Consider the following 26,049-nt stretch of genomic DNA (forward strand, 5'->3'; position numbering starts at 1 on the left):
GCGTAATAGCCTCCAGTTCCGACAGTGTGAGAAGCAGCCAGTCGTCCAGGTAGGTTGCCAGGCGAATACCCTGTTGTCTTAACGGGGCTATCGCGGCTTCCGTACAACGCACAAACACTCTTGGACTGAGAGACAGACCGAAGGGAAGTACTCTGTACTCGTAACAGACACCCTGAAATGCGATCCTCAGATATTTCCTGTGTGGGTAATATACTGGGATGTGGCGATACGCTTCTTTCAGATCGACTGATGTGAACTCGTCGTTTTGTCGTACGAGACGTAGCAGAGATGTGTGAGTGAGCATTCTGAATCTGTATCTTTTGAGATATTTGTTCAGAGCTCTCAAATCCAATATTGGCCGAATTCCGTTCCCTCCCCGTTTGGGAACGAGGAAATACTTGGAATAAAAGCCGCCCTGACTCTGTTCGGTGGGTATTATAGATATAGCCTTCTTTTCTAGTAGCGAGAGAATCTCTCGCTCCAGAATATGGGCTGACTCTCCCGGGCTTGTGAATACAGAATGCCCGAGAAGCGAGCGGGGGTGACAGCGAATTGGAGCCTGTAGCCCCGTGTTACTGTCTTGAAAACCCAAGCAGAAGCTGTGAGCATCTTCCACCTTTCGCTCCTTAAAGCGAGCGGAGATGTCACGTCTCTTTCCCTCTGAGTCGTGTTATGGGGCCCTCTAGCATCTGAACACGGCGGTACCCCAGGTTGATAACCCCAGCCGACACTGCGCATGTGCGTGGCGGTGGTGTCTTCAAAGCTCCGCCGGCACTGCGCAAGCGCGTGGCGGTGGTGCCTTCACAGACCCGTCTATTATCCGCCTTTTGAGAGAGGCCGTAGCTGCTCTCAAAAGATGGACAGGTGACAGACTGTTTATTGTTTTGATTGTTTTTCTTTTCAATTTTTCTTTTTTTTTGGACTGCGCCCTCGGCTTGAAGCCTGGATGCGACATTGTCGCTGTCTCTGGTTATTGAGTCCGTTTCGCATCTGGCACGAACTTGAGGATGGCGTTGCGGCATCACTCGAGGCGGCTGGAAGATGGGGTCCTGGTGGCACCCCGAAAACACATCTGGAGCTGGGGAACAGGGAACTTCCAGCTGTGTCACCGAGGAGAGGAGAGGAGGCAGTCAGGCCGCCCGCTTCTTCTTCCTCGACTGGTGACCGAAAATCTAAGTCGGCTGTGCCTGAACGGCTGCTGCCGGAACCGGAGATTTACTCGGCCAGCTCGTCCTCGTCTCCTGCCTGGGCTGGGGACTCGGGGCGGGCTGTGGCCTCTGCTGCCTCTGTACCTTGAACCGGGCAGGACGTGAGGCAACTTGGGCGAAGGACTGCCGCGAGACCGTCGCAGGTAGCGGCTGGACCCTTCGGGGGAGACAGAGGTGGAGGGCCTCATCTTCCTTCTTTTTCGACTCACACCTCCACTGCATCGAGACTAAAGCGGAGCCGAAAATACCCTCGGGAACGATAGGCATGTCAAGAACATCCTCCTTTTCCCGGTCTGGGAGGTTGGTCAGGTTGAGCCACCTGGCTCTCCCCTGTACCACCATTATGCCCATGACTTTGCCCGTGGCCTGAACTGCACAGCGCTGCACACGGAGGCAAATGTCCATGATCGCTGCGATCTCGTCCCAAACGGCAGGCTCAGGTTTGCTCGACAGGTCCTCGCAGAGCTCCGCCTGGTAGGCGGTCAGCAGTGAGGATACGTTGAGTGCCCTGGCGGACAACGCTGCGGCTTTATAGGCCCGTTCCATCATCGCTGACTGGAATCGGTCTGCCTTCACCGGTAGCGTGGGGTTCCTGCTTGGTGTCGGAGCCAGCCTCGGTTGGAGTTGGGCTGCCACCAGCGGTTCCATGGGCGGTATGCGGAGCAGGCCGAGCCTCTCCATACCGTCAAAGTCCAGGGAGGAGGCACCCTGGATTGGGCCTTATTACTGAAGGGGCGGTCTCTCCACGAGACCGACACCTCGTCCAGCATCTCTGGGAAGACTGGAAGGAGCTGCCTCTTTGTCCTCGCTGCTTGGGGCAAAGTCTTCCCCTCGTAGCGAGACCTGGAGGTCTCCTTGGCCATTTCAGGCCATGGGATTTCCAGCCTGTCCAGCAGGCCGCGTTGACACACGGCCTGCAGGTCCATACTCAGACAGGGCGAAGCTGGTGCGCTACCGCCCGGGAGAGCAGCCATCGCTCCCGGCTTTGCAGCCTGAGCTGATGACACGAAGATATCATCTTCTTGCTCATCCGAGTCGGACAGGAGGAACTAAGAGGCATCCTCTTCGTCCTCCATGTAGTCCAACTCCAGGACATCCTCCGCGGGCGACACCATGGTGAGGTCCAGTTGGGAGCCCCAGCTTTACACAGCGCGGTGCTCCGCTCTCGCGGCTGTTGCCGCCACCGGGCCCCAGCCTGACACGGCGCGGGGCTCCGGTTCAGCGGCTGCCGCTGTTATTGAGCCCCAGCCTTACGGCCCGTCTACACTACAGGCATGAAAAAATCTTGAAGCTGGGCGTGTCTGAAGCTTGGCGATTTTTTGCGAGCAACCAATCACATGAATCTCCCGCCCCCGACATACAAAGCAATAGCAATGTTAAAACGAAGTAAACTGGATATAAACTCTCCAAACAGGCGAAAAAAACTATCAGTTTCACCCACTGTCTCTGCCACCTCCCTCCATGCCTGGTTCCTCCGGTTTGTATCCCGGTAAATAGTTCCGTTCGTAAAGAACCGGGTGATTTGCTACCGTAATATCTCGTTTGGAATATGAGGAAATGAACTGCGGTCTGGCTCTCCCAGCTTGCACGCGGTTTGATTGGCTGCGCTTGCACTGGCGGGATTTGCATAAACGGGATTTGATTGGCTGATGCCAAGCATCGAGCCTCAAAAGTTGAACATTGTTCAACTTTTGATGCCGATAGATGCTCGTGATGCTTGCAAAGCCATGCCATGCTCCCCACAATGCAGTTCGGCGAAGATTAAAAATCGTCTACGTCACCCCATTCAAGTGAATGGGCGAAGCGTTGAAAGCATTTGTTGATGCCTGTAGTGTAGACGTACCGTTTCACAGCGCGGGGCTCAATTTCTGCGGCGGACGCCCCCATGTCTTGATTGCCGGCCGGCGAAACAGTGGACATGAGGGGGTCCTGTCCCGACAAGCTAGCTTGGCGTGCTAGCCGTCGGCGGAGGCTCTTGATGGTGAAGCGGGAGCCGGGGTTGTCGATAGCCTCCTGGGCGTGTTCCAGCCCGAGGCAGGACGAGCAGACCTCGTGTGAGTCTGTGCCCGATATCTTCAACCCCCAGCCGCAGAGCCGAGCCTCCGAGTCCCTGACTCCTCTGGTGTGAGGGAGAGAAGCGTCCATCTCGTTCGCGGGGTGACGGCGTGGAGAGGACCCGCTCGTAAGAGGTACGTTGCCTAGAAAAAATTATTTCCCCACCTGTCGTTAATCCGGAGAAAAAGCGACGGTGTAGAATTGTATTCTCAAAGAATATTAACTGGTGTGTTAATACCTTTTTATCTTCTCCTCCTCTGGTGTGAGAGAGAAAAAGAAAAAACGTCCTTGCTACCGTGGTGTCGGTAGTGAGGGAAGGCAAGCTAGCAACAGGTGTGTCACTAGCTTGAAAAATCAAAACCTTACCTTTATTTCCGAAGAAAGAAACGGCGAGGTAGATTGCAATAGAAGCAATAGAAGCATCAATCTCAGAATCTCAGAAGCATCAATCTCATTACGCCAATCAGGATTGGCGTAATGAGATTGATGCTTCTGTTTGCTCCGCGTTGAGGCGCATCCCATAGTGAGACATCGAACGGAGTGTTATGAATGAGAACAGAGTAATCCCACAGTGACCAGGTGCTGAAGTCTGCAGATAGTGTAAATGCAATCTCAGCCTCTCAGTGTCATAGAGGTGATCTCTTAAGATACATGTCTGTATTTGTTTGTTTGGCTATAAGACTGGTGCTGAACTTCACCTGAACTTTCTTTGTATGCCGTCACCGAACCAAATGATTTGCATACAAGTACATGATTGGCCAAACACCAATTTTTTAAAATGGGATTAAAATATACATTAGTGATGACCACAATTCATGAATGACAGCTCACGGTCACTCTCTGCTGCAATATGGCCAAAGAAAAATCCTATATGAGACACATGACGTAAAATGACATGACTGAATCTTGTGTATTCTTAAAAAAACAAAAGATGAATATTTCTTGGGAGAAATATGCAGTACGCATCAATAGACACATTTGATTTGAGTGTGAGTATGTTGGTAAGATAATTAGGCAGGTGTACAGTAAGTGGTCGAAAACAAGAATCACTAGATGAGTTCTTTTCAATTTGGCATGAATCACCAAAGCAGTAGTTTGATCTAAATGATTAACCCACTGAGTGGAACAATTATAACTTTAACTGGGGGTTACAAATTGGTGTAGCGTCCAGTCAGAATGTTATGGTTATTGTCCTTGAATTTTTTTGCACTATTTGTAGTTGGTATCAAGGTATAATGGTCGTTAAAAAAAACTCAAATAAAAAGTAACTCAAATATAATTGGACCACAGAGATGCTCTAGATTAAAAAAAAAACAAGATAAATACAATGCCTCTTTAGACAGAAGCAACATATTAATGTAGTCGGCTCTGTACTCTAACCACAAAACACATTGTTTTTGCTCTAACAGCACTTTTGTTTTCTTCAACAGTCTCCATTGAGGAGCATTGGCAGTGAGTGGTCGCTGTCGGAGCTGGACGTGTTGCTGCTGGCCGGCACGGTGGGACACACTCTCAGCCTGGCGGCCAGCAGCTTCGTGGAGGAAGAGCACCAAACCTGGTACTTCCTGCTCAACACCCTCTGCCTCGCCGTCTTCCAGGACGTCTGCCGCAAGTACTTCAGAGAGCAGAGGGGCACTGGAGACGAAGAAGAGTCTATCCTCCCTTCCAAAGACTGTCACCCCTCTCCCAAGGCAGTGATTTACTCAGAGAAGTGGCTAGCGTTAGCCACACCGCCATTCACTCTGCTCTGCTGCCGACTGCTGCGCTCCCTCAACCAGACCGGGGTGCAGTGGGCTCATCTTCCTGACATGGGACACTGGCTCAACAGGTAGGGTTTACTGTTCCTCTTTAATTAATCATTCAAAAAGAGATTAAAACATGACAGTCATTTTATTTCATTTTTTTTTTGCCAGTGACTCCTCATGTCTGGTCATGATAGTGGTGTTTTTAACAATCCCCACTCCTTGCGTCAGCCAATAGCAATAGCCTCTTAGCAAATGCTTTATTCACACAGGTAATCTCACTGACATCAACACCTCTTTTTCAAAAGGAAGCTGTGCAAAATAAATCAAATACAGTATGGCCATGACAATTCACAACAAATACCATTGGTTACAAGATTAAATCTATTTTAAAAGGACATTCCAATTCCTTTAGAAGAGAAAAGGCTTCTTAATTTCACTGAAGACTACGTCACAGAACAGAAGCATAAGACAATCACGAAAGTATAATATGAAATATTTAAGTATAAAGAGATTTTTGTATTAGAAATCTATTTCTATTTGTGAGGAGGAGTTATTAAATCCAGTTTTCCAAGTGTTGTTTGAATATATGGTATGGAAAAGTTCAAATGTTTTAAAAATGGATTTAATCAGAGAGCATAGATTAGGTTCTGTTAGCTAGGCTTATTGAACCAAACTAGTTTAACAGTGCTACACAGCTGGCAAGCTAAGTTGGCTTGTAAAAGTTGGATGTTTTGAGGAGGCAGCAAAGCAGAAAGAATAGTGTTAACAGCAGCAGCTACCTGGCTGATTTTGAATTACTCTTGGCAGCTATGTGATTACTGAGAGGATCCCCAGGGAAAAGACACACACTATGAATAGCAAAAAGATTGAGTGGTTTGTTTCTCTATTTCTCTTTAGTACCTTTAAAGTAATGGAGTTCCCTTTAAACAACACAAAAGAGCTGGATTTATAGAGTGATTATATTAGTGTTCAGACGCTTATCTTGAAGTATATTGGACATAAAACCCATAAGACAAGGCAGAATTATTAGCCTTTTTCATGCGGATAGGTGGGAACATATAGGTGACAGAAAAATATAAGAGGTACTTTTCAACACAGCTACAGAGAATTCAAGATAATAGGCTTCTTTTACTATTTTAAGTACGACCATTCAGCAGTCTCACAGACATAAATTCATTGTAAGAAAAAGCGACCAATTTGTCCAAAGACAAAGTAGCCTCAGTAGACTGGAACACAATCAGGTGACAATCCTTTTTGTCTTTCCACCTGCACAAGTTCACTCCTGTTCTCTGGTGAAAATTGAAGGCCATTATGGGAAATATAGGAAATACGTCATGGTTGAGGAGAAGCTGGTTGAGTGAAATATTCTAGGAAATGACACTTGACTGCAAAATAAATCCCTGAACAATTTAGTGATCAGTCAGTGACATTTAGAAAGGTGTAAGGTGTTCACGTTATACAAGTCTTTGCTCCTGACACCGAAACATTTTAAAGGGTGTTTTTCTGGCTGAGAAGCTGACAGGACCATCCACTTAGCATTTCTTTTTAGAAAATTCAAGGAGGGAAAATAGCTTTCTGTGATTGCTTGGTCTGTAGAAAACGAGGTGATTTCTCAGTAAAACCGACTGTTTCAGAGCCATTAATATTCCGTCAACAGAATGGGGCAGGGGATTATGGTTTGTTCTTCAACATGCATTGTGGAATAGAGATGTGAATTCTGACCTTTTCCCTGTCCAGCGTTGCCCTTTCTTACTACCGCACTGCCTGTTGCTCAGATAATGAGATCTAGGTAGTGTTACGCCTCATCCTGTCTGATCCACAGAACGTCCAAATACACAGCTTCTTTTCAACTCTGATATATGCCCTTTGAGGTCTTATTACCTGTGTGTGCTCAGTGGAAGTGTAATTTCATACTACTGTATATTTACCTGAAATCCAGTGAACAATTGGAGTTCTGTGCCTCTTTAAAGTTTAAACTACTGCTTGAGGATACAGTATAACTGGCTGTGTTTCATCTCATCAAAATGTTCTCTGTTGCTCAAAGTCTACGGTGCTTAAAGTGTTGCTCTTTCTTCTTTGATTGATCTAATAACCTGATGAATTTTTGCTTATTTGATTTTGGTGTCAAAATAGATACAAAATGAACTGTTTATGTGTTGTAAAGCAACAGCATGTTTCATTTTCCTCCGATGTTGTGCTCTTCATTGAAACACTACTGTTGTAACTACGGACTGTTGTAACTACGGACAACTGTAACGTTATACGTTCAATTTTCCGAGAAAATTCCTTAGCTAGCGCAGCTAAACATGAAGCAAGTGCAAAAACACAAGATATAGCAAACCAGCTAATCTTCTTAATAGTGCAACAGCAAAAAGGCCTTCCCTGCATCTGTCTTGCTGCTTTTTAATGTGTGAAGCTCTCACTTGCTCCTTGCCAGCATTCCCCATTGCCCAAGGCCTGGAAATCTTCTCCTCCCAGCATTCAAAGCTTGTGTGCTAGCTGTGTAAACACCTACATTCCCCAGGTGATCAAAGAAAGCAGTCCTGGCAGCAGGGCAAACTGAGATAGCAGCAGTTAGCAGTTAGCGTTACTTTAGCAACAAGAACACTTTTCTGTCTATCAGGAAACTGTAAATGTTTTAGAACCAAGGCTTGACGTAGGGATAGTTAGAAAACATCACCTGAATGACATAGAAGTTACATATTGCAAAAAGGTGTCGAGAAGGGTTATTCAGACCTTTTTTAAATGTAAACGTTTTTTATACTTTTGCACATTAAAGGTGTATCCGCCACACTCCGTTATAGTATGCATGTTTTTTAGCTTTTTGCGCATTTAAATTGTCCGCCTGACACACATTCAGTTTAGCCTGTGTTTACTTCCGCAACATAGTGACATCACTATGTAAAAAATGCGCTTCTATTGGCTAGCACTCCAATACATTACGTGATAGTCAAATGGGCTTGACATCTCTAAGCGGTTGACCAATCACAACAGAGCCAGCCAACTAACCAATCAGAGCAGACTGGGCTCTGGTTTCAGACAGAGGATGAAAAAAGGTGCTGCAGCACAGGCAGTATGAGAAAAATAAAGAGCTTTTTGAACATGAAAGCATGGAGACACTAGAGGCACAAAATATTATCATACTGTACCAGTTAGTCACTTTTGTTGTTTACTATTAACTAAATTAAGTGGGTTAATTACAACTCGGATATTCGACAGGCTAACGCGCTACATACCGCTCATTTTTGCACATCACTTTGATTCAGGGCCTAAAGTGGGACTGACAGAGACACCAATGTTCTTGATACAAAGTAACATTACAATTATGTAAAAGTTATTATTTTAGGGTTAAAAGGTCACATAATGGTGCTTTAAATGAACTCCATATCAGACTGCAGCCTTTTCTTCACCCCACACCTGTCTGCTTCTTTGTTATGTATTCCAGCTCTGAACACCGGACCGTTCTCTCCCTGCTGGCTGCTTTCTGTTTGGTTTTTATCTACCTCCTGGTTCAAAGACGATGCTCATGGGTTTCCAAGGTTGCCCTCGCCCTCGGACTTTTGGGTGTCTACAGCTACCGAGCAGCTGTTGGCAACGTCTTTTTTCCCTGGCAACACTCAGGCCGAACTACATCCAAGTAAGTTTTTTTGTGAACCCCTATGATCGCAACTTCATTCATTGTAGCAGTCGTCAAATTGCTGTCCCCTGTTAGAGGGTTGATTTACAGAGCACGGTGAGTGTGGAGGCTGGGGACGAACACCCGCATCTCTTAAACTGTGATGATTAACTGCTGGACAGCTTTTTATTTCCTGACATCTAACAGCAGTAAATCTCTCGGACCTAGTGTACCAGCAAGTCCTGAATAAAAAATTCTGGCAGCGTTTTAAATGAATTACACTAAAATGCGAGACACACTCTGTGACGGTTGATTTAAATTGTCACTTGGTATCAGTGATATAAACAGAATGGTACCTTTTTTATTTGTCTCCTCCAGCACAAGTCTCAACCTCCCCTTCTGTCGTCTGTAAGCGATGAAAACAAAGTCACGTTCAGTCACAACACTGAGAACAGAGCCAGCTCATTAGAGCATAGATTGAGCAGAGATACTGAAAAGGTAATACATAGTAAAATATTGAAATACAAGTTTTGTAAATGTGCTTTTTATTTGGCTTGATAATTTGTTTTTATTTAGTTCCCATGACAAAAATACAAAACAATGCTTTGCTCTCCATTGTTCAGAAGTTACAACAAAGTGTTAAAAGTCCAACTCTTTGGTTAAGTGCTTCCATCAAGATGAAGGTATTAAAGTCTTAATGCACTTCCTTTAGTTACCTGTTCACTCTCAGTGACTGTCTTTTGTATCATTCTATGGTAACACTTTTCTGTTTTTTAATAATAATAAAACAACTTTATTTGTATAGCGCGTTTAATTCACTAAGTGCAGCTTACAAAATGAAATCAAGAGAAATTATATTCAGGTCAATGTTGGAACCTTTTTGCACACATAAAAACATAATATACTGTAACGATTCAAGGAATACAAGGATGTGAAAAAGGTACGATAATAAAAAAGTACAATAAAATAAATAGTGATCCAAAAGTTCACGACAGATAGCCCTCTCAGTAAAACAAAGGAAGACATAAAAAAAAAAAAATAGAATAAGATGTTAAAACACCATTTAAATAAATAAGTACAAAAATGTACACCAATAAAAAGAGGGATGTCACTACAAACAGCATTACAAAATTCTCTGCCTGTCAACACACTGAACTAGGATAGTAAACACGATGAATATATTATAGGTGAGACGGAGAAAAGTCATATTAAATTGAGCGATTCTTTGACAGATCTGGGTTAGAATAGGAAGAATATCCCTTAGAAGACTGAACACATTTGTAATGATGTAAAATGCTTTAACATTTAGACATTAAACTACCTGCTGTACTGCTTGGTAATAAGGATGTTGCTTTTTGTGAGAAAATAAACCTGTTCATCTCAATTCCTATATTGCTCTTGAGTTCCTCCTGCTATCTTTTAAATATAAATGCTGAGAGGAGTTTGGATTCCTTCGAGCTGCTGCTGCTGCACTGCAACCCTTGTTGTGAACACCTGAGGGAAGGAATCTCCTCTCCCAGCCCCTCAAAATTCAATCAAACACACAAGTTTCATAATCACATTCATTGTACACGACATATGATACAACAGTTCATGCGTAGCACAACCCTCCCCTTTTGAGCACCTGATACAATCTGTTGCGTCCTTGAACTCACCGTGAATAATGCAAAATAATGTTTAACGTGGGCTTTGAAAAATGCCTGATTATCCTTGAAGATTGATGCCTCTTCGACTGCGTACCCAGAACCCTTTAGCGCAATCTATATGTAATAGCTGTTATTAGCATTGTCCGAAAAGAGGGGAAATCAACAATCTTGCAGCTCCTAAGTGTGGTAATTTTTCATTCTGTAGACTGTAGCTTGGCACAGAGTTATCTCCCACTAACCCCCCGTCAGAAAATAATGAGTGTGCTGGGCTGCACACAGTCTTCCTGTCTAGATTTCCTGACCTTCCTTCATCTACCACCGGTACCTGGCCTTCCCTAACCTTTCCTGTTCTCCTTGGCAGTCTCTCCTACTTCCTCAGCTAATTAAAATCTCAACCTCTCACCCTCACCCATACAAAGACACCTGACTAATGCCATGCAGGGACCCTGGCTCCTTTTGACGAACTGAATGATTGACAAGGTTGCTATTGACCCAGTCCTTCAGCTTTTTCTTCAGCAAGTTGATAATTACGGCGCACCGCTTCAAGGGTGTATTTTGGACATAGTCTGTGAATTCCTTTCCAAATATATCTTAGCAAAAACAAACTTTTAGTCTTGGGCAATGACAATGATATTCAGTCCATCCCAGGCGCTGTACTCTGATTGCCTGGCGAGGAGAAGCTATATCTGTTGTTATACTTTAATGTAGATTAGCGTCCATTTGCTGATTTAATTCAAAGAATGTTGATGATTTCTCATGGGCTGGATATACTGTATTTGTTTGATTTGGCTTATGTTAACTACAATGTAGCCAAATTTAAGTTATTTTTCCGTGGTGGAAGAAGTACTGCTACTTAACTTACTCGTAATGCATGACGGCAAATCAGAAATATATTAAAATACTGGATTAGTGTTATTGATGCTTTCAAGCACACTGATAAAGGTGTGTACCGCAGCTATATACTTACTTATATGTTTATTTATTTGTTGATTTGTTTTTTGTATTAGCTACTAATCTGAAAAGTTACCTCACGTGTCAAATAAATGTAGTGGAGTAAAAAGTCCAACATTTGCTTACAAAATGTAGTGGGGTAGTATAAAGAAGCATAATGAAAACACTTTAGTGCAGCACCTCTTTTCACCCTCTGTCTGAAACCAGAGTCCAGTCTGCTCTGATTGGTAAGCTGGCCAGCTCTGTTGTGGTTAAGCGCTTAGTGATGTCCCAAAGTGTTGGAGCGCTAGCCAATAGAAGTGTGAGTGTTACCTAGTGATGTCACTATGTTCCAGGTGTAAATAATGTCCATAAAGGTGTTTCAGGTAGGGGAGGAGTGTTTGGGAGAGAAACTCCCTCTGGAGGGAACATAGGGATTTTAGCCTTTGCACACACACAAACACACAAACCTATAACACACTACAGGAAAGGGAGAACCCCAAAAAGCAATAGAGGGCCCCTTTAAATACAGTATTTGTGGATGCACTTCGTAACATTCTACCATTAGTTTATTTAGATAGAATAGATGGAGCACTTTCTCTTTCTCTAGAATGAAAAAGCAACATGTTGCATTTTTCAATACCTTGTTTTTTCTTCCGCAACATAATGTAAATGTTAAAAGCAGTGTCCTTGTTGAGTTAAAGTCTGGTGTTCCTGGGTTACTCTCTCTGTAATTGTTATCAGAGTAAAGCCCCCTGACAACTCCCTGGTTCCCTCCTCGCCTTCCCTTTGTGCCAACGGCCTAATTGCAATGTTGCATCTTTCAAAATGGCTAATGGGGTTGAGAAACGCCAACGCTGCTCCCTTTAAACGGTTCAAAGACTTACTGTGGATACAGTTAGTCTCTCTGTGTCTGTTTCTCTCCTTCTCTCTCACACACACCCTTCCTTATGGCATCATCACAAATGAACCTAAAAATATACAGCCAGTAAACTGACAGAGCAAAGTTCTGCACCCCGCATTATTTGTATTAAATATCGAGGGGATCACAGAGTATGACCCTAGCATTAATAACAATTTTAAAACAATCTTGGCGAAAGAGGCAATTGAGGTAACGGGAAAGGCTGAAGCCAATCACATTTTCTAAACAAGTGATCAAAAAGGGAATAGTTCGACATCAAAGAATTTGGCTGAAGGCCAAGTCTGTCTAAGCTTTTATACATCAGAGCCAAAGTCATCTCCGTCCTCTTTCTTTTGCATTTATGGCATATATTGTACCAAACATAAAGCCATAAGAGGCAACGCAAACGTCTGTTTTCATCTCTGTGTGTGTACGTGCTTCACACCTGCACAAAACATGACCCATTTTATCATGTACCGGTACTGCTTTATCTAGACAGCCACTGTTGTGCAGGTTCCCAATTTAAAAATATTCATGCATACCGATCTCGCTTAAAAATGGAAATGTATTCAAACTCGTCTCAAAACACCTGTGAACCCCTGCCATACACACAGGCAGACAGACACAGACTCACACACCGAATTCATCTCTCAGTTTTATTACCCAAGAGGTAAACTATTGTATAACCCTGTTTAAAAGGCAATTCTGTGTTGGTTGAAAATATTATTGTTAACATTTAACAAATCCTTATTCTCCGCTAACGTTAAGCATTGTTCATAATAGTGCTTTAGTGTGTACTTTATCTTTCTTTAAGGTAGAAAAAAGCTTATTTCTTTGTAATCTAACATAAAGCCAGCACTATAGAAAGTGTTGATCTTTTGGAAGTGTTTCTCAAAGTGGGGGGGCGCAGAGGCATGACAGGGGGGGCGCCAGAGACCAGGAGGACTTTTTTTTTATAGAGAGAGAGAGAGATTGCTCACCGGTACCGGAGATTGTTGTTGTTAGCATCTGGTGCTAGCTAGCTACGCTAACGGATATAAGGAGCTTTTTCAACAACAAGGTGGAGGGAGAACTCTCGCCTGTCAGACTGAGAGGCAAAGATAACCTCAGCTCAGTGAGGTAAAGGACTCTCTCAGTGTTTAGATTACCCACTGAGATTAGTTATCTCAGTGGGTCTCAAACGGTTTGGTCACGATTAATGTAAACAATTATTTCCGAGGCACACGTTTATATGATCATTATATGTATACAAAAATAAGAGAATAAATGAAAAACAGTTATGAAATACTATGACAATAAAACAAGAATAGACTCTAAAAGGGGAGTGATTTGTAAAATACCATAAAGAAAAAGTAAATCTGTCTACAGTTCTGTTTCATATGGGTGTTGAGAGGCATCTATAGATATCTTCATTTTGCTCTCAAAGTGCACCAGATTGACGCTTTTAACTTCAATATTAAAAAATACATCTTCCCGGGGGAGCATGCCCCCGGACCCCCCTATGTGAGGTCCACTCCCCACAAAAATAGCACTTTACCCCTGCTTACACCTATATGCCGTGAGCTGATTATCGAGCCTTCATTGTAACATTTGCGGGTACACTGTGTGCGTGTGGGGATTGTTGCAGTAGAAAATCTCACTGTAGCAACCGGTACATTAATGGGAAACCCTAAATGTTTGAGCACCCTCTATGAAGCGTCAAGCTACCCCACAGCACCCCCAAAAGAAATCTCTGGCGCCGCCACTGAGCCTGCAGCCCCGTTTTGAAGAAATGTGCAGTGCCAATCAGGCTCATTGTAGCCACTAATGCTGTGATAAGACACACTTTTTTTGCCAAATACCAGCATTTTCTTTCTTTAAATCTTTTTGCACAGATTGCAAAGTGGCAAAGTATTATAACTTATTGTTCTTGCAAAGGGATTGCACAATTTTTGAGCACACAGACTTATGGAGAATTGTTCTATTATCACTGTTCTAGCAAAGGAATGCTCACGTTCATGTTGATGTATTTGAATAAATGTTAACTTGGCCCATTACGTGATTATTTGTGTTGGGGGGGCCCGATTTTCTTTTCTTCTCCAAAGTGGGGCCTGACGGAAAAAGTTTGAGAACCACTGCTATATGGGGTGCTGGATGTCTAAGTCCACATGAAATTACTTAGTAGTAACCACAACAAATAATGACATAAAGTGAAGCCTGTTTTGTTGTAAATATCAGCCTATAAATAGTGTAAAAAAAGTTTTTTTTAAATAAAGTAAAAAAAAAAAGTTTCAATCCATTTTCTCAGTGTGTGTGAATAAATCAGGATGTTGCACAGCATCTTAGCGATGGCCTCGAAAGGCTTAATAACATACATATAATGTTACTTTTTCAGAATCAAAGAATACATTTATTAATCAGAGCACTTGGATAAGAATGTAGCACTTGTGAGATTACATTTTCATACATTTCATGAATTTTGGGGGGACGTGTGGCGCAGTGGGCTATTACGTTGGTGTTGGGATCAGGGGAGCACAGGTTCAAACCCCACTGCAGTCAGCATGTCGTTGTGTCCCTGGGCAAGACACTTCACCCCAAGTTGCTCCTGTGGGGAGTGTCCACAGTATTGAGTATGTAAGTCGCTTTGGATAAAAGCGTCTAACAAGTAACATGTAATGTAATGTAATTCAGTCTGCCAAATGCTCCCATATTGATCCAGTGGTTTGTAGTGTAACTAGCCATTTGGTTGGTAACCATTGTTTCAAAGTCTGGCACTTTGTCCCAGTGGCATTTTAATAGTTTTGACTTTGACATGCCTAGATTTATCCCATAGAAAGACCAGGGCTCAGACAAAGTGGGCTGTCCCTCCTCATCCTCAGGCGTCTGCTGCAAAGCTTCCTCTGGCAGTGAATGACTTGTTTTGGCTGATTTACTTTAAGTGTTGGCCCGATGCAGGTGATTGATGAAGGGGATATAGCAAACATGTTGAGGGGATTGGTCGTAGTCTTACCTTTTGTTATTGACTCGCTGGAACACCAATGCTTGTTTCCAAGGTAACATAGAATCCAGGCAGCTCCTCTGTACCACAGCTTGACAGGCTACAGTTTTCTGTCCACTGCTACTATGAACATCACAAACTGCAGCAAACAAGATCAGATTGATTCAACAGATCAAGTTTTCTCACAGAGCAAGGTGGGGGATTCCCTGAGGCTAAAGAAGTCCATTGAACAAAAAACTGACATTTCCCTCAATAACATGTAATATTTATGACTTAATAAACACCAATCAAAGTTCAAGTTTATGAAAAGTTTAATAATTTAAAAACTTGACATCATTTTTTTCCAATTTGATTTCCACTTAAGTCAAACCAGTGAGAAGATAACATGCAGATCAATGTAGAATAACTTGATATCTTATGTTTATGTAGGACCCCATTCCTCATAAGGAGCTGGTGCATAGGATTGCAAAATTCCGATAATGTTCAGGGTGGTAGTCACACTTTTTGCCATGTTCTAATCTAAACAGACAAAATCCATGAATTCGACAAACATCTATTCATTAAATTCCACATTACTATTACAAAAATTAGCTAGGATCTATAAAATATCATGAAACATAAAATAGAATCACCCAGTAGACAGTGATGTGGAATCAAGAATGCATTGTTGTAATTATACTGGATACCTATTGGGGTGCTGGCTTATGATTTATACTGTGATAAGGGTGCGCTGCATAATGCATTGCCTGGTTCAATTCAATTCAAAACCTTTATTTATCCAGGTGAAATCCCATTGAGATCAATGATCTCTTTTTCAAGGGATACCTGCAGCAGTAGGTTCCACATGAAGACATCAAAACTTAAACAACAGAACAACAAAAGGACATCATACAGAAACACACAGCACATCATACAACCTTGACCGTCCTTTAAATAAAGTCAAGTTTGATAAAGTGTAAGGTATGAAAGCAACACCAGAGTAAGTAAGAGAGTAATGCTGTTTCGTACATATTCTTAAGGTATAGTGATTTTCAATGTGTAAGGGAAACTTCTGCGGCAATGGACAGTCAGGACTCAGAGAGACACGAGGAGAGTTGGAGCTTTGATGTCAAACACTGGCGTTTTTATTACAAGTATCGGCCGGAGAATTTCACATCACAAGTCACAGCAGCCAGAGGTTCTGACTGCACGGGTGGGTTGCTACATCAATTCTGCCCAGCCTCTCTCTCTCGATAGACCTTTTAACTAGTTCAGAGAGAGTAAACAACATATTTGGGGAGATACACTAAACAGCTGGGATCACTGGAGATATCCCCAACATCTGGAGACACTGAATCACTTGCCTGACTCTTAGGCTCTGTGATCGAGAGTTGACCGGTCATAAACTGAGATAACAGAGTCAAGGTTGGTCGTAAAACGTCAACAGGCAGAAAAGTTAAATATCTTAGGAGTAAGGGAGAATTATTCACTGACACAATGTACCTGACTGGATATACTTTGATCCATAATGACTGCATTACTGAATCTGCTTTAATGAACGTTTAATGACCCGCCTTGTTTAATTAATCTAACAGTAGTAATGTTTCGAGGCTCAAATTCTCATGGCCACATGTAATCTCAACAAAACAAAATGAACTCTTATCCATTGTTCTTGGTGATAAATGTGCTCTGCTGGAGACACAGCTGAACACTATTATCATCTCGACAACTTTGGCCTCTTCTTTGTTATTGTTCTGGAATAAGACTGCTGCGACCTTGGTGTTTGCTCGGTGGTCTGAACAGCAGAATGCTCACGGAAAACAACTTTTACAAACTCCTACGTAGAAAATGGCCAATTGTTTCTGAAGAGGTTTGTTGTTTAATAATGACTTTACAATTACACCTTCTGTAGCCTGGAAGTTAATCTCCCTCTAGACTGAAGATCCAAAATGTTTTGCATAGTGCCATCTTCACTTGTTTGGAAAATGGATTACGTAATCCCCCTTTTAGCTGAATGACTAATTTAAATATGAAATGAAACGTTTAGGAATGTAATGGTGCAAAGCTGTTCTGTTTGGTGAACTACAATCAGGAGACACTTGAAATAACTGCCGCCACTTTTGTGGGGCTGCAATTGGGGAAATGGCGTTAACAGCAAATAGCTTTTATAGCTCAGAGATGGAGGAGGGATTTCTGCGTCAGAATTTGTCAAACAACAACAATCCTTTCTGTTGGTTCCTGCTTACTTTGTGGGAAGCATGGTATTAAAGAGGCCCTATTATTCTTTTGGGGTTTTTCCATTTCCTGTAGTGTGTTATTTAGGTTTTTGTGTATGTAAATGGTCTGCAAAGACTAAAATCCCAAAGTTCCCTCCAGAGGGAGTTTCTCTCCCACACACTCCCCCCCCTGATTCCATTGTTAACTTCCGTAACTTAGTGACATCACTGCGTAAAACCCGCACTTCTATTGGCTAGCGCACCAACACACTGTACGTGAGGCTAAGGGGTGGGACATTTCTAAGCAGTTGACCAATCACAACAGAGCCGGCCATCCAACCTGAATCGCAGGCAGTATGAGACAAATAAAGCACTTTTTGAACATTAAAGCATTTCAACATATCACAATAGAGACACTAAATACAAATCAGATGTGAAATGTCCTCTTTAAGAAAAGGCATGGTACTTTCTGTAAACACAAACATAAAGCCGTTTTTTCCTACAGAAGTTAACGACTAAGCCCGGCAGCTGAAATCCATCACTGTCCTCGCATAAAATCAAATCCAGGCCAAGATTTTCCCCTTTTCCTATGCATAAAATAATGATGAATACAATCCCTGCCACATTGTTCGGGGAGTTGTGAATAATAAAGAATAGTGCTGTATGGAGCATATTACTCTGCTCTTTTCCTACGCTGGAACAGGTTTCCACGAAACACACTGATTAATAATACATGTCCAATACTTGCTCAACTCCTTCAGGGTCAGCTATTATCCTGTCGTACTTTTCAGCTTTGACTTCATTCTGCTGCAGCGTCCCTTCACCTCGTGTCAGCGCTCTCTTGAGAAGAAGGGTGTTTGCAATGTCATGATTGTGAAGGAAAAGATTTTCTAAAAGCTTTTGAGCCCTTGTAGTTTGGAAATATGACCAGAAGCTACTTTAAATAATGATGAGGGGTACTGGGATCAATAGGTACAAGTAATATAAAATGGTGTATTCTTAATGACTGGGTTAATCTCTTCATGTTTGCTAAGAATATAATTAAAAGTCTCAGTTTCCTCAGGCTGTAATTCCTTTAAAGAAGCATTGATTTCCCAAACTTCATTAGCTCTTAATGCTCTCTTTCCTCCTTCATTTGTACTGAAATGGAATAAAACCACTTATCACTGTAGCTCCTACCACTCTTTTATTTTCTGTTTTCTGTTTCTTAAAGCCTAATTCAATTATTCCTCCATTTTGGACATACTGTATATTAATGAATGTAAGTTAATTAAAATGCAGATATTAAAGGTGGGGTATATCATTTATTTCAGAAACACTTTTTGTTATATTCAATGGATTGCATCCTGATAGCAATGAATATATTAAATACTTTGACAATAAATACATAAAACAAATCATCTGTGGAAGCCGTAGTAATGTAAAAAGCACCACCAATCATTTAAGCCGGCCCGGCTAAAGTAACTGGATGGCCTACCTGCCTGTCAGCCTTCCATCTGTGCACAAACTTATCTCGTGCCCTCATTGGTCATGTGCGCGTTCGTGTGTGTTGGAAGAGGGGCTCTGTAAGGAAGTCGCAGATTTTTTCCGGTTGTGTATTTTCAAATACTAGCGCACTCGAGCTGGTTTCTCCAAAATTACACACCCCACCTTTAAGGATGAAAAAGTATTTTTTATTGAAGTTGCTGTGAATTAAAGAAAAAGTTGAATGCCTGAAATGTAAATTAAACTAAATGTAATTGCCCACATAATCGAAAGCACTTTTCCTTTAAAGCTTCAATTTGGGACCTTTTTGAGCATATCAATTATTGATGGTTTGAAAAAGATTTTTTGTCGAGTAAGCCTTTTAGAAGAAGAGCCTTGTTTAACCTTGTAGTAGCTTCAGCTTTTAGACTCAGATTTACAGGGCAGTCATTATGGGCCTTAGCCATCGTTAAGTCTGCAGTCAATCTCGCTGACGTGAATTTAAAGCTTATGTAGCTTACTGATCATCCGTCAAACTATTAAAAATAGAACGTCCTGTTTCCTAAACGTGTCATGTTAAATGTGTGGGGCAAAAGAGGTTGAGTCATAGAGAAACAATTGTGCATGAAACTAACCAGAGCTAAGAAAACGAACACAGTTTTCTGATATCAGAAAGACAATCATTTTCAAGTTTAACTGAAGTGGGAAAAGCCAACTGTAAAAAAAAAAAGGCCAAATTCCAAACCGACCCCCACACACTCCTACTCCGTGAAGCAGTGAACTTGTAGTCTCACTCTCCGCTGAATGAGGCTTTTTCTTTAAGGTGAAGGTTGTAAATACAGTGGCACGTTTTGGGACAAACTCCCCTCTCTCCAGCAGGAACAGGATCACAGTTTGAACTTTTCCTAACAATGGTTTCAAATCATCATCTCTCAGACAACAAATATTAAATAATAATGATAATAAAACCCCCAAAGACTTTAGTGACATTTCTTTTTTTGTAAGTTTCTTTTTGTATCCAGATCTGATGATTATTACCTGGTTGGCTTTACAGCAGTCCCTATAAATATGAAGTACCGTTTGGACTAGACACGGATATACTGTATATCACGTGAAAATAAGTTATAATAAATACAATTAATGTAGCTTTCAAGTTAACATCAACATGACAATATTACACTTCTTTAACTTTGCACAGTTTATTATCAAATGTTTCCATGACGGACACAAACACGTTGCACCTGGTGAGATGGTGGTTAGTCAGGACCGATGCAGAGTCGCCATTGGAGGGCTCCATAACCCACTCCCAGTCCCCACTGATTGGTTTGGAACAGCACTTAATTAGTGGACCCTCTGTGGGTAGGGGTCTGTTTGGAATTGGGCCTAAATCTCATTCACATCTGATTGGTCGGCGTCAAAAGGTAAGCAGTAAACGTGGTCAAAAATGAAATAACTTAAACTTTAAGTGCAGAGCTCGGCAAACATGTTGGGCGATGTGCGATGCCGAAGGTAGCTTCCTCCATAGAAACACAGTGGCAACGCCAGCGGAGAGACGTTTTTACCGATAAAAATAGTTTAATGTCTGATTTGGGTCAGAATTGTACCTATAATTGAAAGAAGTTTGTAATATTCACAACTCCTGTAAACAGTAACTCTTGTGTTGTCTAACGCTAAATTAAAGGGACAGTAACCTTTATCCTTGGGAGTGTATAATATCTAGAAAGGAAAGCAGACGTACTGTTGCCGCAACCTTGTCATGGTGGATAAAATATGACAGATTATGCCTTTTCACAGAGGTTTATTACAGAAGAAATAATACAATTACAAAGTTTTAAGCATCACAAATCAGCTGGTTTAAACATGTTGTGGTATTAAGGAGTAGTCTTGGCTGTTGTCCTTTCTATTTACAACTTGTGATACAAAAAAAGATAACTTTGCTCAGGAACAGTTGTAAAAAAGCAATATGACCTTAAATGCACTAGAAATGTATGAAAGCACGTTTCTCAATCATAACGATGGCGAACGTACAACAGACAGAGTGATGTGTGGGAGAGTCTGTTTTCCTCGGGCCATTCACTCTGTCTTCCAGTCTCATACCTTTAATTATGAATGTTACATCGACACGCTGCATACTGAATGAAAGATGGGTTATGAGTTACAGAAATATAACTTGTTCAGCAAGAGACAAGGATATTAAATTAATGAAAGGAGTGAACTTTGAAATGCTATAATAACAAAGAGTCTGAATATGCAGGAACCAGAGATAGTGTTTGTTAGACTATAGAGAAATTGGGTGTGTATTGTCCAAAACTGTCTCTAATCATTAAAGATAAGAAATGACAAGCATTGTTTTGAGCTTTTACAGCATTATTTCCTAACTGATGCTGTCATATTTGCTCATTAATCAACGTTTTCTTCAATATCAGCATCAGAGACAATTTATGCAGACCTGCGGTCTTGTTTTCAATGCTTTTGAAGGCTTTATGCTTTAGTGCATTTGATGTATTAAGATTGCTGTTTTGTTTGTGTTAATTAGCCTCATTTTGTTCTCTTCTGTTGTTTTTCATCTTTTGAGTTTTCACCTTTAATTTGATAAGAAGCATATTTTCCTGTTATCCTCCAGTATATAAAGTCTGAATTCAATTATTTTCCTCATTTCCCAAAAACTAAATCTGTCTGCTTTTAATTGCTAAATGCATGGGCAGGTACAGCAAGGCTGCCAGAGTCCCTCTCCTAGAGTCACTTAGCACAATTACTTGAATATTGAACTTGAAGTTTTGTAGAGAAAAAAATCAATAGCGGCTTAAATGCAAAAAGTGACACAGTGTGTGATCCTTCTCTTTTAGGGGAACAATGGAGGCGCGCTTTGTGTACGTCTTCATCTTGGGAATCCTCTTCACGGGCACCAAAGACCTGCTGCGGTCCCAGATCATCACATCAGATGCCAGGTTGAAGAGCAGGGGATTATGGGAGATTTACAGTGGCCTGGTCTTGTTGGTGACGCTGTTGTTTCGTGCTCACAACCTGCCGGTCCTCTGCTGCTGCCTGTTGATCCAGACGCTCATGGCCCAGTTCATCTGGAAGAAACTCCACTACGACGCGGCACAAACTACCATCATGCACTACTGGTTTGGACAGGCCTTCTTTTACTTTCAGGTGAGTAACCTTAATGATGTCAGTGATAGCAGAGCTTAACCGCCTGTTTGTGGGCGGTGTATCAAGTCAAACAAACTCCATATGTATATAAATCGGGATAACGGCGTCAAAATCTTATTTTATTTTTTATCAAAAGCAGTATTTCCCCACAAATTACTTATTTACAGTATACTGTATACTTTCTAATAGTGGGTGAAAAACTACCCCCGCCAACACACACACACATTACCCACTTTACTTTATCGCTTGTTTTGGTATATCTTTGCTCTCATTACCTTTATCATGGAGGTAATGTTTTTAGCTTGGTTTGTCCGTTTGTTTGTCTGTTAATCAGCTGGATTACAAAAAAGATACTACTGACCTATCTACGGTGGAGGGGTTTAATATGTGCCCAAAAAATGATATTTAATTTAATATATAATATTTTAGTTTAGTTATCGAGAGATGGTGCATTTGTTCTGCATACATGTGATGTCGCAATATTAAGCAAAATGAGCGCATAATCCCCCTCAAACTAAACATCTAAGTGGAAATAGCCAGCAAAGTCCAGACCAGTAAAATGTTCGCTGCAGTAAATCTTAAAACTACTGTTCCCCTTAAAAATCAATCACCCAACCATTAACAGTGTACAAACTACAACCACTTCACAAAGTGTGATACCTATTTGTGCTGACTTCATAAGTGCAGAAGTGTGAAGATGTTAATCAGAGCCCAAATGACCTGTATTTACAAAAGAGAGTTCAGGGGACAACAAATCAGTAAGTAGGTTTTTTTTAGTCTGATTGTAAGAGACATCTAATTTAGCTCTCTGACACAGAGTGTAGCAACATTTAGAGAAGCTATCGCCACTGATAAAGTGTTGGAAACAGCATTAGGTGCAGTTCGGGGCAGTGAAAGTGCTTCTGTGTAAATGATATTACTTTCACGCAGCACTGGGATGACAGCCAGCTGGACTAATTGTTTCGTGTGAAAACGTAACATGAGCAATGAGTTCCTTAAAGGCAGATATGGTACCTGTCTTTTTAACCTCACCAATATTTGGTTATCAGATCTGTATTTCTGTCAACAATGACCTTCCAAATTGCTAACATTTGAATAACACTCATCACCTCTTGGGTAATTAATACTGTGATGGGCTCGGGAGTAGAATGCCACCAGACAATTTTCAGCCCGGCGCCCAGGCATGTAATTACAGACCTTTGAGTAATAACGGAGCTGTAACCATAATGGATCTGTAAAGCTGCCACATGTGATTAAAATGTGCAGCTCCCAAAGAAAAACTGGTGTCATGTAGAACAATCAAATTATGTTGAATAATAACACAGCAATTAGAACTGATCACTGAGCTCCTGTTCCTAATTTATCAGCGCAGTAGGAAATTAGAAGAGTCAAACATAAGGTGTCAAGGGAGGAATCACTCAATGGGGGGGGGGGTTTGGGGAACTGTAACGTGGGGTGAGGGGTTTGCTACGTTCCAGCTAGCTCTTTTAGCTTTTTTACTAAAACTGCAAAGAATAAACAGTGCATGACATTAAGGATTTTGGGAGATGGCCCTGTGGGCCATCTAAGCTAATTTACAGATGACCCTGAGCCCAATAGAGATTGCCCTGAAAAATGCGTGCGGACGAAATGACGCACGAAGGGTTTGGGGGGCCTCCCCCTAGAACATTTAGATTTTTGCAGGTCTTAGATGCTGTCTGGTGCATTCTCTAGACTGAATTATAAGATGAACCACCACAATATTACAATTTCAATTGTATTCTTCATTTCACTTGTTTGTGTTTGCTCGCTTGCATGCCCTGCATAGCTATAATAAATACTTAAGTTGTTTGTCAAGACACTTTCCATCTGATGAAGGCAAATGCCTTCCCAATGTAAAAAAGTAGAAAACATTACATGCAGCTATAACTGCCAAAACAAAAATTATTTACGCTATTATGGCCCCTGTTAAAATTTTGGAATGTTATCTACTGTAAATTGGTCGAAGGAATGCTTCCTCATCCAGAAGCTGACAGAGCAGACCCGAGCAGCCGAGTGCATCCGCGAAGCACACACAATGGCGACGTCAGAGTTCCTGTTAGCAAGCAAATCTAAATCTCTTCGGTCAAAATGTCCGGTCAAAATAATTTCCCTTTAGCGCAATACCGCGTCAGTTGCGCCACTTATGTGACAGACAAGAAGAGTATGTGACAGACAAGAGTAGGCCATTATAATGTGTAACACTTAATGTGGAGAAAGAGATGTCCTGTATGGGTTGATTGTGCGTTGATCTGTTGGTAATGCCTCGGGGTTCCGGTAGGCATGTAAACAAATGCATAATGCTGCGCTATACTTTGTGGCCTCACCCGGTTGCATAGCGACACTTGTTGTTTAGGTCACGGTGTCTTTTAATAAGCAGGTAGTCATATCATTAGCTAGAACTAGCTGGATCTGATCGATATGGACATAAACGCGAGTGAAGTCTAATCTGACGGGAGAGAGAGATCAGCTGCTGCTAACGAGTCGACACGCAGCTCTGCATGATCACATGCAGCGGTGAGCGGACAAAACACACACTTCAGGTTAGAATATCACACGTAGCTATTTTAATCACCTCTCAAACTACCTAAACTAGTTATAGATATGTTTAGTTTTACTGTCGGGTCACTCATTACTGGATCCGCGAGCTGCATGATACTGGTATAATAGATTGCCCGATCGGGCAACCATCAGGTGAGGCTTCATGGCCCGAGCTAAATACTAGATGGCCCCGGGCCATCGGGCAGCCCTTAATATCGAGCCCTGATAAACAACTCTGCTACAATCATTCAAACCAAAACAAGCTCAGTCATTATCAGTAAGCTTTGGTTTATTTCAGTTTGAATCAGCTGTCCTACTCGGTTGGTGGGATTTCCGCTCACTGGTTTAGCTAGCTGAGCAGCACCTCTCGCTCGTTCTAAAGCTCACTGGTTGTTAGCTCATGAAAACGGAACTTTTCAAACATCGCTGTTGTTCGTTTTTTACGTTTCTACTTGTTTGTGTTTTCTTTTGTTAACAATGCTAATATCTTTTTTTTATATATATATATATATAAGGTGTCTTTCATTGCTGCCAGGGCCGGCCCTGACCAATTTGCTGCCCTAGGCAAGGGCACCCCCATGACTCGCGCATGCATGCACGATTGTGGCATGACCACCAAAACAGAAAGATATGGACACAAGATGTGTGCAAATGTATTTAGTATCCTATCCATTTGAACTTGATTTAAGTTTAAGATTTTTTTATATTGAAGTTAAAAGCATCAATCTGGTGCACTTTGAGAGCTGAATCAAGAGATCTATGGATACATCTCTCAACACCCATATGAAACAGAACTGTAAGCAGATTTTCTTTTTATTTATGGATATCTTACAGATCACTCCCCTTTCAAACTGTATTGTTGTTTATTAATAAAAAACTTTTTTTGACTCATATAGTATTTTATACTATAAGAGAATAGATGAAAATCTATTATCTTATTTTTTTATAACTATAATGATCATAAAGGTGTGCCTTTACCTCACTGAGCTGAGGTTATCAGAGCCTCTCAGTCTTTCAGAAAAGAGCTCTCTAAAGCTCTCCCCCCCAAACAAAATTAAAACCTATAATTGCACACTAAAACCATTATTTCAAAAAAAGAACTATTTCACATAAACCTCTGGTGTTTACTGGGGCGGTTCAACTTGATTTGGGGGGGGGGTGCACCATAGTTTATGGGCGCTGTACGCAATATAGGCGTAGTTCTATTAGTATAACATAATAAGGTGTACTTTGTTGATCCAAAATCGGGAAATTGTGTTGTTATGAAATTTTAAAAAATTGTTTTTACATTTCTAACTTTTTTTTTAAATGTTCGGCGCCCCCCATTGATTGATGCGCCCTTAGCATTCGCCTATACTGCCTATGCCAAGGGCCGGCCCTGATTGCTGCAAAGAGTGGTGCAGGAATAAATCCTAAATCCAAATTTGAGTTAGCATTTCACCACTTCTTGTCTCGAAATCAACAGTTTTTAATGTGTTTTAAGTTAGATGCCTGAAATATGGTCTTTGGTAAACAAAAATTCAAAAAATGTTCTGTGACCCAAAAAGTCAGTAAATACCCCACTGGTGAATGTCAAGAGGTTCTCTGTGTCTTCAAC

At 41.6% G+C, this 26,049-nt stretch overlaps 1 protein-coding gene across 1 annotated transcript in view; it reads left to right on the top strand.

The window, feature by feature from the left end:
• pigg (phosphatidylinositol glycan anchor biosynthesis class G (EMM blood group)) overlaps window positions 1–26,049 on the top strand; it is a 113,837-nt gene that overhangs the window by 73,705 nt on the left and 14,083 nt on the right. Inside the window, exons 9-11 of the mRNA XM_079669061.1 lie at window positions 4,694–5,091; window positions 8,454–8,645; window positions 21,584–21,893. Coding sequence (XP_079525187.1) covers window positions 4,694–5,091; window positions 8,454–8,645; window positions 21,584–21,893 — 900 coding nt within the window. The remainder of the gene's footprint in view (window positions 1–4,693; window positions 5,092–8,453; window positions 8,646–21,583; window positions 21,894–26,049) is intronic.

The sequence above is a fragment of the Notothenia rossii genome, assembly GCF_949606895.1.
Source record: "Notothenia rossii genome assembly, chromosome: 3".
NCBI classification, from domain to species: domain Eukaryota; kingdom Metazoa; phylum Chordata; class Actinopteri; order Perciformes; family Nototheniidae; genus Notothenia; species Notothenia rossii.